The 14,947-nt window shown below is 58.6% G+C and overlaps 1 protein-coding gene across 1 annotated transcript in view; it reads left to right on the plus strand.

Moving 5' to 3' along the window:
• The window catches only part of TAB1 (TGF-beta activated kinase 1 (MAP3K7) binding protein 1), a 30,469-nt gene extending 15,528 nt beyond the window's left edge, over nt 1-14,941 (plus strand). Inside the window, exons 4-12 of the mRNA XM_040637563.1 lie at nt 4,970-5,056; nt 5,546-5,684; nt 6,588-6,701; nt 7,273-7,384; nt 9,336-9,480; nt 10,991-11,171; nt 11,380-11,386; nt 12,094-12,306; nt 13,926-14,941. Of these exons, the coding sequence (XP_040493497.1) occupies nt 4,970-5,056; nt 5,546-5,684; nt 6,588-6,701; nt 7,273-7,384; nt 9,336-9,480; nt 10,991-11,171; nt 11,380-11,386; nt 12,094-12,306; nt 13,926-14,133 (1,206 nt within the window). The 3' untranslated portion in view covers nt 14,134-14,941. The remainder of the gene's footprint in view (nt 1-4,969; nt 5,057-5,545; nt 5,685-6,587; nt 6,702-7,272; nt 7,385-9,335; nt 9,481-10,990; nt 11,172-11,379; nt 11,387-12,093; nt 12,307-13,925) is intronic.
• The last annotated feature ends 6 nt before the right edge of the window (nt 14,942-14,947 follow it).

Genomic DNA, 14,947 nt, shown 5'->3' on the forward strand with positions numbered 1-14,947 from the left:
CTGGTGGGGCGAGCTGCTGGACTTGTCCTCGGCGTTGTTGGTGGAGGGTCCTGCTTGAGAGCCCCAAGTGGGTGGGGGCTGGGATTCGGGCGAGGGAATCCACCTGGAGGTTAGAGACAGGCTCTGGTGTGGTAGTGCTGGCGTGTTCCCAGATCTGGGTGACCTTCATTGCCGTGGTGCCCTCCAAATTGGAACACCCCATATAGGTCGGCCTTGCATGTTGAAAGTCATCCCACTGCCACTGGCCTGACCAAACCGCAAGCCTGTGAGCAGCTGCCCGTGAATCGGTAAAAATACAGCCAAGAGGCTTGCCGCGGGCAGCTGCGGCGCGTGGCCATGTGTCCAGAGCCGGCTGAGCCCACGCCGCCTTGCCCCGCTCGGTGGGGGCGCTGCCATCCACAAAGCGCACAGACTCCCCTCTGGCTCTGCAGCTCTTCCAGCAGCTGTCCCAGCCCGTCAGGGGCCCGGGCGGTGGGGGTTGTCACTGCTTCTCAAGGTCCGTCCGTGGGGGGGCGCTGAGGAGCCCAGAAGCCGCATCCTCCTGCAGTTGGGAAAGACCTGCCCTGCCCGATTTAGCCCGTTCCCCAAGGGACCCTTTGCGCTGTGGCAAATCGGCATTCGTGACTGTTGGGAAACACGGTTGGGAGCCGTCCCTGATCTATGGTGTTACGGGGAAGGTGAGTAGGGCAGCCCCACTCCGCGAGGGCCTCTGTGGCTAACAAAGCCCATTAAGGAGCCAGAATAGGAGGTTTTGAGGGGGTGCAGCCGTCTGGGCCGGAAGCCCCCAGGCAGCCAGGAGTAGTGTCCGGGACACCTAGTCCACGGTGACTGGTGCTTCCAGCTGGAAGAAGGAGCCAGGGGGACAGGGGAGAGCACTTGGTGAGTTGACCTTTGTGCCCTCTGGCTATCAGGCTTGCTTGTGGCGCTTCTCCCGAATGAAATGCGGAGGCTTTGCAGGTGACTGGATAAAGAAGGGAGAAGTGTGGTGTGTATTGCCTCCGAAGTGTGAGGAGACACAAGGCTGGGCTTGCCGTAGCGTGGCGGGAGGCTGAACAGTTCACAGTTGGTGTTTAACCTCAAGTGGAATTTCCCAGCCTTTAGAGGACCAATTAAGGCCCTTGAATTTTATGTGGGGCAATAGCCCAACCTCTGTGTTACAGGTGGATCCCAGCCAGTGGAGGTTGAAGGCCTTCTGTATACGTCCTGCCTGTTACGCCTTGTCATTTAAAGGGTGCCCCGCACTGATGTTGGGAGGGGTTCCCAGGAAGCGTCCACAAGAGCAGTAAAATGTGTCTTTTATGTGTCCCACTGGGTAATTAGAGAAATATATGGGTGGCTGTCTCTTGGAGGAGGGACAGGCTCCAGGGGACAGCCAGGTCCCTGGGGTAGGGGCATGGGCAGCTGCCCCTCTCAGAGGTCGGGGTGTGGGATCCAGATCCTGCTGTCGGGGCTGGGGCATGCCAGGAGGTGACGGCATCCACAGCATCTGATCAGAGGCCTCGAACTTGTGTCCTGGCCGTCCTGAGAGCAAGTCATTAGGGGTCCCTGATCTCCAGAGCTGCGCATACAGAGAGGCCTGTGGGCCATTTCAGGAAGGAGGAAGCTGGGTTGCAGGCCACCCAGAAGGGGCCCAGAAGCCCCTATATCCCCTAGGGCCGCTCCATGGGGTTCCTGGCTGTAGGGGCAAACAAGCTTTGGGCTTTAGAAACATTCTTTTTCATCTAGTTACGGCATTGATACCATCTAGTGCCCATTGTATTTTATCTGACATTTCTGTAAGTTGTAATGGCATGGCCTTATATTTGGGGGGGGTGGGGGCACACCGTTTAAGAAGAACTCATAAGATTCTGGCCCCAAGGTTGCCTCCTCTGGGTTGGACATGGTCAGGGAGTGTGGAAGCATAACACTGAACAAAATGACATACCCACCGAAACATCCCAGTTTCTACCTAAGAGGAGACGTGCTTCATCCAAGGTCATCCACAGTGGGCCTAACTCTGATTTCGACAGAGGGATGGGCCCAGTGCCAAGCCATAAAAATCTGAGTCAGGAGAGGCAGAGCGTCTTCCTCCTTATCTCCGAGGGCTCCGGAGGCTTCGGGGATCTTTTTCTCAGAACCCACCGCCTTTTTGATTTTGTCTGCCCAGGCTAGGCAGCTGACACATCTCAGCCCTGAAACAGCAGCTCGGAGCCGGTTCAGAGTTCCGATAAGAGTCAGTCAGCACCCTTCTCCCCACTTTGGACAAATGTTTCTAGAAAACCTTGCATTGCCAGCATGGTATAGTGACCTGTCTCCATTTCCGGGTCCCACTGGTTGTCATTGGACGTTCTGGTGCGATGGAAAGTCGCCTGGAACTCCCGGGACGCAGGTTTTCTCTTTCTTGATTTGTGCCGCCGCCTCCTGCTCTAGGGTGGCCTGGTATATTCCCAGGAGACAGCTCCACGTCCACCAGTGCGGGGCTCACCAGTGCATCTAGGAAAGCCCCCCAGCCCCGAGAATGGAGCGGCAGCGGTGTGGCATGTTACGCCACTGCGTTCAGGAAGGCCCGGGCCATTTCAGCAGAGCTCTGCCAAGAGTCTCGTCATTTTTCAGCCTCCCCTGGGGACTGGGGAGGGGCTGGTCACGTGTGCTTGGGGGCCCTGCTTTTAGTGAGGATTCCTTTTGCTGTACCATGCCAGGGGCGAGACTCCCAGTATCCCATGGGGTTGGGGGATGGTTTGTGACAGCAGGGAACAGGGCAACAAAGGAGGCGCTGGCCCGGGTGCCGTGATGCCCCTGGTGGAGTTGCTTCTGCTGCTTCTGCTGGCCGAGCCCGACCGGCAGCACAGCGACCCCAGCAGCCAGCCTCCCTTTCCAGCACTAATCTGGGGGAACTCTCCTTGGCTCCTGGGGCCTTACAGCCTGCGCCCCTGCTGGGAAAGAGGCAGAGCCTACTGTCCTAGTTAGCTCACTGTGGCTCGACTTTCACATACGATTATAACCAGTCACCTCCAGACCAGACACCCAGTGGGGTCTCTTTTAGAGACGAATGGGAAACACACCCACCCCAAGCCGGTGGCCGGTCTCTGCAGGGGAGCCTGACCCTTTACAGCACTAACAATTTAGTGTGGGCATTTGTGGCAGCACCCAGCGCAGTGCCAGGCAACACCGCAGACTGCCAGCAAGCAGCGGTTCCCTCCCGGAGAGCCGGATCAGTCTGGGGGAGGAATTTAGCAAGCTGCTCACAGCTCCAAGGCATCGAATGGGAGGACAGACTGCCCCCACAATCCCATCCTTGTCACCGTTCGTGCTGAGAAGCCGGAGCAGGTATACTGAATTAAGATGATGTCATAGGTTGGCGGGTAGCTCCCTCAGCATCCAGGCACCCCCTCTGGGGATGTGAGACCCACAGGACTGTTCTGACTGAAGGTGCGATCTCGGGACACCCCCACAGAGAAAGCAGTGCCTCGGATTTATTATTACTTACAGATCCCAGAAGCAAGAGGGCGCCACTGAGTGGGGGGGAGGGGAAGGACAGTCCATTCCCCGTCAAGAGCCAGCAGGAGACAGAGAGCAGGGTGGCAAGCACCTATTACTAACAAGGTGGTTGGGGCAGAGGTCACTGCTTTTCATAGCCTTAACTCAAGTGGTTATTTGAAAAGGGGCCCCCGGAGCCGCGAAGCAGGAATTTCGGTGGGACTGCTGTAGGACTGCTAAGTGTCCAGACTCTGGTTAGGAGCAAGGTTGTCACACCGTCAGACATGTAGGCAGCAACTCAAAGACAAAGTTGTTTTTCTCGGAAGTTGTTCTCGTCACACAGGGGCTCCCCACATCCCCAGAGTCCAGGCCCAGGCAGCCAGCTGCAGTCCTTCCCCGTGACTGGCAGGGTGGGCTCTGATCTCCTGGGGAGAGGGGCATCAGGGATGAACCTTGGACAGAGGGGCGTGGTGGGAGGGGGCTGAGCTCGGGTAGAAACAGGGTGATTTAGGGTGATCCCTTTCCTCCAGGTGTAGGTGCTCAGCCGCTTGTTGCTGCAAGCACCCTGGGCCTTGCCTCCGCGCTTCGGGTCGCGGGGACTCGCTGGCTGGTGCTGCTTGCTGCTTACCAATGTCCTGGAGGGTTTCCTCCTGGCGTCTCTTTTTGGAAGCACGTCCAGAGGCACTTAGTTTTAGATGAGAAGGATGGATTCCTATTCCTCGAAAACAGTGTTCCCGGCCGTTTTCCAGCCTCAGCACCTGGGCCAGAGGGCCTCCATGGCCTCAGGGCCCCACGCCAATGATTCTCAACTGCTTACCCCACCCCACCCACCCCCGAAAGTCAGCAGTGTGACCGGCGTTAACAGCAGGCTGTAGTGACGATACAAGGTGTCATTGCCCTAGGTTCCCACTGAGCCCGGTGCTGGGTGCGCAGGGTGGATTATCTCAGCCCCCCCAGAGCAGTGCTTGTCTCCTTCATGGATGAGATGGGGACTGCCCGGCGGGCAAGTGGCAGAGCTGGGATTCACCCCGGGTGGCCTGGTTCCAAGTCTTGCTTGGAACTTCTGTGCCGGCTCCTGCCCCTCTGATGTCTGCAGTGCTACCTGGATGGTTCCAGCCCCATGGGGCTGACGTCTCTGTCCAGCATGGCTCTGTAGGAGCCACAGGCCTTGCAGTGCCATGTGTGAGGCCCCTATCTCATGATGACCTGCAGTTTGAACAAAATTTGTCACTATTTTTTTTTTTTAAGATTTTATTTATTCGGGGGGGGGGATGCAGAACAGGAGAGAGGGGCAGAGAAAGAGAAGCAGGATCCCCGTTGAGCAGGAAGCCCGATGCAGGGCTTGGTCCCAGGACCCTAGGGTCATGACCTGAGCCGAAGGCAGATGCTCAACTGACTAAGCCACCCAGGCGCCCCCAGAATTTGTCACTATTAATAGGCATTTCAGTATCTGGTGACAGTGCTTTTTGAACTGGCCTTTCCCCTGACACCCCTCCCTGTCCTGTGCCTCCAGGCCTTCGATGTGGTGGAGAGGAGCTTCCTGGAGTCCATCGATGATGCGTTGGCTGAGAAGGCAAGCCTCCAGTCCCAGCTGCCAGAGGTAATCTCCCCAGCCTGCTCCCCAGGGGAAGCACCCCAAGGTCCAGCTTCGTGAGGAACAGGGACTTACCTGCCATGTCACTCCCCAGCCATTGACATGACTGGGCCAGAGCGGCAGTTAGAGGGACAGTTCCTGACTGAGGGACTAGGCAACAGTGCGTTTGCTGAGGCCCATCCGAGGGACCTCCCTGGCCCACTGTGGGCAGCTTCACCCAGGCTCGGCATGGGGGTGGGCAGTGAAGGATCAGTCCTCGACCTGAACCTGTCCATAGCCTCATCACCCACCCACCCACATCAGCCACAGGCACTTCCAGAACCAACAGGACAAGCAAGGTCACGTCTGGCCTTCCTGTGAGAAGTGTGCCCTGGAGCTGCAGTGCGGCTTCGTGCCGGCCGGGCCCTCGGAGCCTTGCTTTTTAAGGGAGGGACAGCTGGAGAGATGGTCTCTGAGGACCCAGCCTGCTCTGACCCCCCTGATGATGGCCTGTAGGGTGTCCCTCAGCACCAGCTGCCTCCTCAGTATCAGAAGATCCTCGAAAGACTCAAGGCGCTGGAGAGGGAGATTTCAGGAGGAGCCATGGCTGTCGTGGCGGTCCTTCTCAACAGCAAGCTCTACGTCGCCAATGTCGGTGAGCCACCTGCCTGTCCCAGGGTGGGAGTGCTGGGCGAGAGAAGGTCAGCCTCAAGGTCTGTGTGTTCTTTGGGAGGTCTGCTTCCCAGACACGTCAGCCCTCCAGCCCGTGTCTCCTGAGGCCATGGGATTCATTTCACCGTTTCTGTACCTGCTAGGAGGCCCGCCTCCCAGCTTTAGTCCCCGCTCTGCCCCAGCTGGCTGTGGGTGAGTTGCGTCCCCTCTCTGGGTCGCCTCAGTGGCTTCCTCTTCTGGAAGAGGTTGCCTGGCTGTGGAGGACCCACTCAGCATCCCATGAAGAGCAGCGAGGTGGGCTGGGTGACGGGCCATAGGGATATTTGGATTTGTGGGAAAGAAGAGGCCATATGGGAACCCAAGAGGTCCGTACCCACAGGGTGCAGATTACCGTAGGAGCGGTCTAGAGACCCCATTGATAATGTCCCTCTTTTCCTTAAGATTTCATTGTGGACAGAATTCAAAAACGTGTAAAGATAGGGTGAGAAGCAGGGAGTGAACACCTGTGTGCCCATCCCCCCAGCCCCAGCAGTCACCTCCTTGAGGCCAGTCTCATTTCCTCTCCAGCCCTTTGTCCCCACGAACCCCAGACATCATGTCATGTTATCTCTTTGTAAATAGTTCAGTATGTCTCCCTAGAGAAAAGGTCTCCGAGTAAAATGATAATTATCCTAGGATGACACTGGAAAAGTTTAACCTAATTCCTTAATATCATCAGCATGCCCTGACTGGTGACTCACCCCAGTGGTCTAAGCCTATTTTCTTTGCTTGTTTCAAGGATTTCCCTGTGTGAGATGCCTGCCTTCTCCCTCTCTCTCTCTCTGCTCAACACGTCCTGTTCTTCCCTGTACGCAGACTTGGCTCAGCTGCTCGAATTCTCCTGCAGGTACAAATCGTGCCCTTTTATGCAAATCCACGGTGGACGGGCTGCAGGTGACACAGCTGAACGTGGACCACACCACGGAGAACGAGGACGAGCTCTTCCGCCTCTCCCAGCTGGGTGAGTCAGGGTGGGGCCAATCCCCATGGCTCGCCCTGTGTCCTCTTCTGGGGGCTGTGTAGGGGGAGGAGTGAGGTGCTTGGGCTGTGACCTTGGGCTTAGGACCAGCCTGCCTGACATTGGATCCCAGCTCTGCCCCTTACCAGCTGGTCAGAATTTTGGAAGTTTTTGTGCCTCGGTTTCCCAATCTGTGTAATGAGGATCGTAGTAACACCTGCCTCAGGGCGTTGTGAGGATTAAGAGTCCGTACCTGTAAAGCGTTTCCAGGAGTACTGGGCCTGCGGGAGGTGTTAGGATTGCTGGAGATGGAGAGGCCGGAGAAGTCCCAAGGATGCAGCCAGCACGGCATAGCCGCTCCCTCCCTGCCCGGGGCCTGTGAGGAAGGGGGCATTCTGATGGGGCTGGGCACTGAGGACACTGGGGCGCTTGGTGTGAGCCGCTCCCGAGGGTGCCTAGTGTGGCTTCATTTTCCATCCAGCGGGTCCTCGTTGCCTTGTCTTGGGGCTGTGTCTGTACACCCTTCTCGTTCCTGATGAGCGGATCTGGGACTGTGCTGTTCTCCCTCTGGCAGGTTTGGACGCAGGAAAGATCAAGCAGGTGGGGGTCATCTGTGGGCAGGAGAGCACCAGGCGCATCGGGGATTACAAGGTCAAATATGGCTACACGGACATCGACCTACTCAGGTAGGTGGCCGGCCCAGCGGCCCCGTTTGTAAGGCCAGACGGTCTGGGCAGAAGCAGATTTGAGGCTCTAGGGACAAAAAGATGCAGTTGAGGTAGTTGAGAGCCCAGGAAGACTTTTCTTCCTCCCAGGGAGGTTGGGGTGTGGCCCTACACCCGACAGGCCGGGAGTGGAGGTTCCGTAGAGCTGGGCTGGCAAGGGGTCAGGTTGGGGAGGTGCGTCAAAGCCAAGGGCAGCAACCAGTGCCACAGGGCCTGACAGGAGTGGCCAGCGTTGGCGGGAGCCGCCGGGGGTGGATAGGGACGGCCCGCAGGCCTGCTGGTCACTGCTGCCCATGGCTGGGCCGGGGGCAGAGGTGAGAGACGAAGTGGACACGGCCTTCCGAGAACACTTCCCTTCGGGTGCCATCCAGTGATCGCAGCAGCAGATGGGCAGTGGCGCTGACTGTGGGCCGTCACTGTACCAGGCCTGTGCCCAGCTCTTCACACAGTCTTACTCAGTCCTCACTCAGGTCGTGAGGTCCGTACTGTTGTGGCCCCGAAGGTGTGTTCATCTGAGGAAGCAGATGTGGAGATGGCAGGGAGCTTGCCTGGTGACAGGGGTAGCAGGGCTGAGGCAGGACTTGAACCCAGGCATCCTGAATCCGGAGCAACACACTGAACGTTGATGGGGAAAATAGACATGTGGTGAATGGTGTGTGTGTATGTGTGTGTGTGTTACGTGTGGTGGGTGGCTGTGGTGGGTGTGGGGGGAGGGTATGTGGGGGGGGCGGTGGGTGTGGTGTGTGTATGTGTGTAGGGGGTGGGGGTGTGTGTGGTGTGTGTGTGGTGTGTGTATGTGTCCGTGATGTGGGGGGGAGGTTGTGGTACGTATGTAGGAGTGTGGTTTGGGTGTATGGGGTATTGGGGGGGACAGGGAGGTGTGTGTTGCCCCTCACAGCATTTGATGTCACAACCAGAGCCGTGGGGGGGAATCATACCAAAGGCCCCAGCATCGGAGCAGACTCCCCATGGCCTAGAAAGCATGAGTTATAACTCCTTACTCTCCCCAGATTTTGGCAACTGGGTTTGGAAACTTTGGTCTCTAATTTGTGGGGTTCTGTGTGCTTAATTGGAAAGTACATATGTGGTTTAAAACAATTCAAATAGCGCTAAGGATACACAGTGCAAGCTCTCCTCCCACCCCGAGCCCAGACTCCTTCCCCAGAAGCTGCTGGTCTCCCGTATCCTGCCCTGGAGCTCTTGTGCACAAGTGCATGGGGGTGTGTTTGGAGGGGGAAGCACCCTTCCCAAAACACCCGGAGGTGCTGGCCTACTCTTTCCACGCCCTGCACCCCCCTCGTTTCCCGACGGCTGCTGTCCTCCCCCTGCGCAGCACAGGGTAGGCTGGCGGCACTCCTGCCCGGCGCCCGGAGCGAGGCTGCAGCTGTGCTCACCGGGCCCTGCTCATGGGCTCCCGGGATGTTTTCAGACTCTGCTCTTCCAGATGCCCTTGCTGGGAACATCTTAGACTTGCCTCCGCGTGCGCACGCACGTGTTAGAGCTTTGTGACGTTACTGGTTCTGCTAGCGCCTCAGGAAAGGGTCCCTGTGCACCTGGGGAGTGGACGTGGGGAGACGGGGGCTTCTAAAAGTGATCCCCACCCTCTTGCTGTCCCTACTGCCACAGCACGGGCTCTGTAGACAGGAGATGGGGACTGGGGCCAGGATCGGGCACCCGACCCTCACTGTCCTGACCCCAGCCACCCCACTGGCTCCCCAGGCCCTCAGAGCTTTACGTGAGGAGCTGCCCTCAGAAGACAGGTCTATTTTTCTGGTTTTCTCTTTCCTCTGTTTCTTTCCTCTTGTCAGATGTGCATTTGACTTTACATCCTGGGTGGATTCTTGCCCTTAGCGGAAGAAACGTCCCCTGGGGCCCTTCCAAGCGCAGCGCTCTCCACACTCTCTTCCCACAGCGCCGCCAAGTCCAAGCCGATTATCGCGGAGCCCGAAATCCACGGTGCGCAGCCCCTGGACGGGGTGACTGGCTTCCTGGTGCTGATGTCGGAGGGGCTCTACAAGGCTCTGGAGGCCGCCCACGGGCCTGGGCAGGCCAACCAGGTGAGCCCACCCCCGGGCAGAGCGCCGCCAGACAGCCTGCAGTGTGGTATGCTCCCCTGGGGACCCAGCCAGCCCTCCTGCTCGCTCCACAGTGCTCAGGACCCAGAGCTGCGGTTCTCAAATGCCCTCACCAGACAGCTTCTGTGCGTTCAAAGCTGGGGGAAGAAAATGCCCAGCGCTCCGAGAACAGCCATCCCACCCAGAAGTGTGCTTGTTCTGGGCTTGAAGCAGGGTCAGCCCCCAGGGCCCCGGGAAGTGAATTTCCGTGGGCACATTGCTCTGGAGTGTGTCCGAGGAGGAGAGCCGAAGTGTGTGGCCTGAGCCTCAGCCTCCCTCCGCCTGCACCTCCCCTCAGAGCGGAGCCGCACTAGCTCACAGCTCGCTCCTTGTCTCTGACAGGGGGTGATAACATCTACCTTTTTGGGATTGTGGTGAGGGCGAAGTGTGATAAGCTTAGGTCTCCAGCCAGTGGGAGCTGCTTATTTTTCCTGTGCTGGGAGCACACATGTCAGACAGTTGTCCTTAACCCATGGCTTCGAGACAGTCACCTTAAGGATGATTTTGAAGGGAAGCTGCCTTTCCCTGAGCTTGGATAGTGAATTCAGGTTGTGTCTCTCCTTCCATTTGTGCTTCCTATAGAAAAGTAACCTTTTCTGCTTTGTCCTCTTTTTAATTAAAAATTAGGAGGAAAGTGTCTCATGTGCCTGTCTCCTGATAATCCGTGTTCAAGGTTTTTCATCTATTTTATCTTATTGTTCCTGCCAGTAGCCTTGTAACCCAGGACGCAGGGGCTTACTGCCACGTCGAGGTAGGGAACTTGGGGCTCACTGGAGTTTAGGGGCTTGCCTGAGGTCAGTGACAGAGCCGAGCCCACCCCAGACGGGGCTCGGGTCATCTCCTGTGACCTGCCCAAGCCCTCCTACCTCCAAGAGACTCTGGCCAGCCATCATGTGGAGGATTTTGTGTTTGTGAACTTACTGTCAGTGTGATTCTTTTTTCTTTTCCTTTTTTTTGGTCTTTGCCAAAGAATTATCCAGTGGCTTTTGCTGGGTTCTAGAATAAACTGGATAGCGGGCCGTCTGCATTCTGTATTCCCCGTTTCTAACAAAAATGCGTAATGTAGCCTCCAGTAGTTTGTTCCAGGAAAGGAAACTTAATAATAATAACAATTCATTTTGGGCTTTTTTGTGTGCTCCAGAGTGCCCTCCTACCCATTGTGCAATTTAAGCCACCTGATAACCCAGCGAGGTGGCTATTATCCCCCATTTTATTGGTGTGGAAGCCAACAATTGGAGAGATCACAAGGTCACACCTTTTCTAATGAGAAAGTTCTAGAAGAATTATCCTGAATACCTTGAAAAGCTCGGATTACAGTCTTGGGTGGTGGAGACTTCCTTCACCTGCTTGGCTGATGCCCCCTAAGCATCTTGATTAGGCTCCGGAGTTGTGGGCCGCAGTCCTGGGCGCCCCCTCCCTGTTCCTCACCAGGTTTCGCTCCCCCTCCCCCCAGGAGATCGCCGCCATGATCGACACCGAGTTCGCCAAGCAGACGTCGCTGGATGCCGTGGCCCAGGCCGTGGTGGACCGGGTGAAGCGCATCCACGGGGACACCTTTGCCAGTGGCGGCGAACGTGCCAAGTTCTGCCCGAGGCACGAGGACATGACCCTGCTGGTGACGGCTGCGGGTGGGGGTGGGCCATGGAGCCAGAGGCCTGGCTTGGAACCGTTCTAATCTGCTCTCTGACTTTAAAGCTCTCCGAGCTGTTTGTTGTTGTTTTTTCCTTTTGCCCGTGAAATGAGGATCCTAGCACCTGCCCGGCCGACCTCCTAAAGGCCCGAGTGCGTGAACAAGCTCTTTGTCAAGCCGCCAGGCCACGTGATAGGGATGATGGCTGTCAGTGCTTGGGTGTCTACTGGGTGCCTGGCCCTTTACCCATGGAGTTCCTTCAGGCCTCCTTAAACCCTAGGCGCCAGTGACACATCCTTGTACTGAGGAGCTGAGGCTCTGGAAGGAAGAGAGGGAGGCGAGGTTAGACCTCTGTCCAGAGGGTCCCCCGAAGCCTGGCTCTGTCTCTGGGCCGTGTTGGCGTGAGGCTGAGGGGCTTTATTTTCTGCCTTTGTAATTCTGTAATCAGGTTGCTCGGGAAGCGAGGTGCTCGTTATTTTGTGTTTCTCTCGCTGGGCTGCTCTGTGTCGAGACCATCAATTCCTAGGGGCTGCGTTTCTTTTTCTGTTTTCGAACAAGCAGGGCTTAGCGCGTGAGCAGCGCGGATGGATCTGTTTCCCCACGGACACCGGGGTTACTGGAGTTTCTCTAACTTGTTGTTATTGCGACCGTATTTTTGTTGGGCCAACCTCAACTTAACCCCTGGGCTAAAAGCGCCGTGGGAAGCCCGGCAGTAACCCTTTCCTTCAGGCAGCTTGGCGCATGCGCTCCTGCTTTGAGCACCAGTGTGCTTTGTCGCCGAGAGGAGCCCCCCGCCTGCCTGGAAGGGTCTGACATGAGACAGACACCCCTTCACTGTCCCAGGGGGCAGCTCCGGGAGCCGGGCCTGGCCGCTGCCCACGCTGCCCCCATCAGGCCCCACGGCAGCCCTGTTTCCACCACCCCAGGGATCCCCCTCAGCCACTTCCTGTGGCCCACCGCTCTCTTCCTCCCCAAGCTGCAGGAGGACGCGTGTACCCTGTCTCCGTGCCGTACTCCAGCGCCCAGAGCACCAGCAAGACCAGCGTGACCCTCTCCCTTGTCATGCCCTCCCAGGGCCAGCTGGTCAATGGGGCCCACAGTGCTTCCACCCTGGACGAAGCCACTCCCACCCTCACCAAGTAAGGCCTCACCCCACCCCCAGCCCCCTCAGGCCTGCCTCCTGGGACAGCCCCTCGGTGCCTGGACGGGAATGGCCAGGGGGCCGAGTGTTGAGGTCGAGTGATGTTGGACGGGGTGCGCTGGAGTCTCGTACCTCTCACATTCCCCCAGTTCCATCCCTGGGGGTCCTCCTCAGACACGGAGGCAGGAGGAGGCAGCCCTGCAGGTTCCAGCAGCTCACTGAACCTAGACCTGGGAGGGCTGGAGGTTCAGGGGCAGAGTGGGCGAGGCAGGCTGCGAGGCGACAGAGGAGACAGGCCACTGATGCGGACAGCCTGCTGTTCGTGCTTTCCTGAGGGTCCCAGATTCCTTTTCATTTAATGGGAAGCTTTTCCTGTTCTTTTCTCTTTTCCCATCTTCTCCCCATCTCAGAGCCTCCCCAATGGCATCCGTGCTTGGAGGACGTTGTTTGGCCTGTGCTGGCTTGTCAGAGCCGGGGCTCTGACTAAAACCTCCCATTTTAGCTTTAAAGTTGAGTCGTCTAGTTTAAGACGGTGGGGGAGGTGGGCAGCAGGAGGCCCAGAGCCTAGGGGTGAGTGGGCTGGCCCCCTCCTCCCTGCAGACCTGCCTCACAGGTCCAGTGTCCCTCCAGCCCCTTCACTTCGGTGGAATGTCCACCCCCCCAACCCCACCACACCAGGGGACTGGGATCTGGTTTCCACATTCCAGCCCTGCACAGAATAATAGGGATGCCACACCCAGCCCACTCAGAGGATGTGGCCAATTGGAAGGGCCATCCAGGGGGGAGTGGTGCTGTGGGCCTCGGCCTCCCAGGGGCCTTCCCTTCTCCCTGCCCCCGCTGCGGCCACAGCTGCTGCTGCTGTGGGCCAGAGGGGCCTGCGGGGCCGCGGAGCAGTGGGCACCCCAGGTGCACAGGGCTGGCCCTCCCCTCCCCTCCCCTGCAGGGCTGCCGGGAGGAAACCACCAGCAGTGTCCACAGAGGCATAGCGGCACAGCAGGGGTCCCAGACCAGCCAGGAGAACCAGCCATCCTTCCTCACCTCTGCTCCTGGGGCCCCTAAACAGCCCCTTCCCTTCGACTTGTATCTGAGTGTTAGGTGGGCCCCCTGTGGGTGGGCCAGTGCTGGGTGCTGGACAGTGCCAGGAGTGTGTGGGACAGCAGCTAGCAGGTGATGCCCGGCCGTGAGGTGCTTTGTGACAGAGTGGGGTGCCCACGGAGCTCTGACAACAGGGGGCCGGTCCCCACCCAGCCAGTGAGAGGGGAATGAGAAGGAGGGAGTGAGGAGGGTGTCTGGGAAGAAGAGCCCTGGCCCGCCTGTGATCAGTGGGACTTGGAGAAGCTGGAGGGCACTGGCTCTAGCTCGGCACGGCTCTGAGGGACATGTTCTGTGTCCGAGGCCGCAGCCACTAGGATGCGTGGTCAAGCCCTTGAACCGAGTCATCCATTTTATTAACTTCTAGCTAACCGAAGGAGCCACACAGAGCTAGAGCTTGGAAAATACATTTGATTTTTCATCTGCCCTTAAGAACATCCGACTAGGCTGGCTCTGATGGCCGGAGGGGCCAGCCGAGGCAGGGCCTGTCTGTCCCTGACTGACTGTCCCCTGTGGTCCCCACAGCCAGAGCCCGACCCTGACGCTGCAGTCCACTGCCACGCACACGCAGAGCAGCAGCTCCAGCTCGGACGGGGGCCTCTTCCGCTCCCGGCCTGCCCACTCTCTCCCGCCTGGCGAGGATGGCCGCGTCGAGCCTTACGTGGACTTTGCTGAGTTTTACCGCCTCTGGAGCGTGGACCATGGCGAGCAGAGCGTGATGACAGCACCATAGCTCCAGCTGGGGAATGTGGCCTGAGCAGGACCTTGCCTGGGGACAAGGGGGCCCAGCTCTGGGGCCGGATGGGCCTTTTCCTGCCATCTGCCTATGCCGTGGGGGCCTGGGCCTTTTCCTGCCATCTGCCTATGCCGTGGGGGCCAGGGAGCTCCCCGTCTTCAGCCTGCCCCACACTCGCACCCTGCCGTACTCATGCTGCAGAGAACATTCTCTCGGTGAGCACCCCTGCAGAGCGGACCTTGTCGGGGCACAGCGGGGCTGGAGGCCACTCCCTCAGGCAGACTCAGCCAGGACCGTTGCTGTTTCTCGAACAGACGGCTGAAGGCAGAAGCTGTGCTGGCTGTGAGCCTGCACGTGGGGCAGAAAGCGAGGAGTTCTGCGGCCCAGCATGCCGTGGGTCCGGCCGCCACCGCTTTCTCTGCCCTCGCAGCCCTGGGCGGGGTTTCCCCCCTTCCTTCTTCAGCCTCCGGAGTGGAGCCCCGGGTGGCGTTTGCAGCTTCGAAGCCTGCACCCGTCCCTCGGTCTCCCTGGGTTGTTTCCAGTGGGCAGTGCTCAGGAAGACCAAGGGAAGCGTCGGGAGCCTGGGTGGCTGCACAGGGGCAGGTCAAGTGGAAAGGAAGGGTAGGGGATCGGTCCTAGAGGAGCATTGGTCCTGGAGCCCACCGGAGGGGGTAGGCTGGGCGTGGCTGGGCTTCCCCAGATATGGGGGTGCAGGAGAGGTGAGGACGTGCCCGGACCAGGCCAGGAGAGTGGCCGCTGTAGTCAGGCCCCTCCAGGAGCGGGGAGGCCCGGATGGCGGGGGGGGGGGGGG

Source organism: Ursus maritimus, unplaced genomic scaffold (genome assembly GCF_017311325.1).
Source record: "Ursus maritimus isolate PB19 unplaced genomic scaffold, ASM1731132v1 scaffold_21, whole genome shotgun sequence".
Lineage (NCBI taxonomy): Eukaryota > Metazoa > Chordata > Mammalia > Carnivora > Ursidae > Ursus > Ursus maritimus.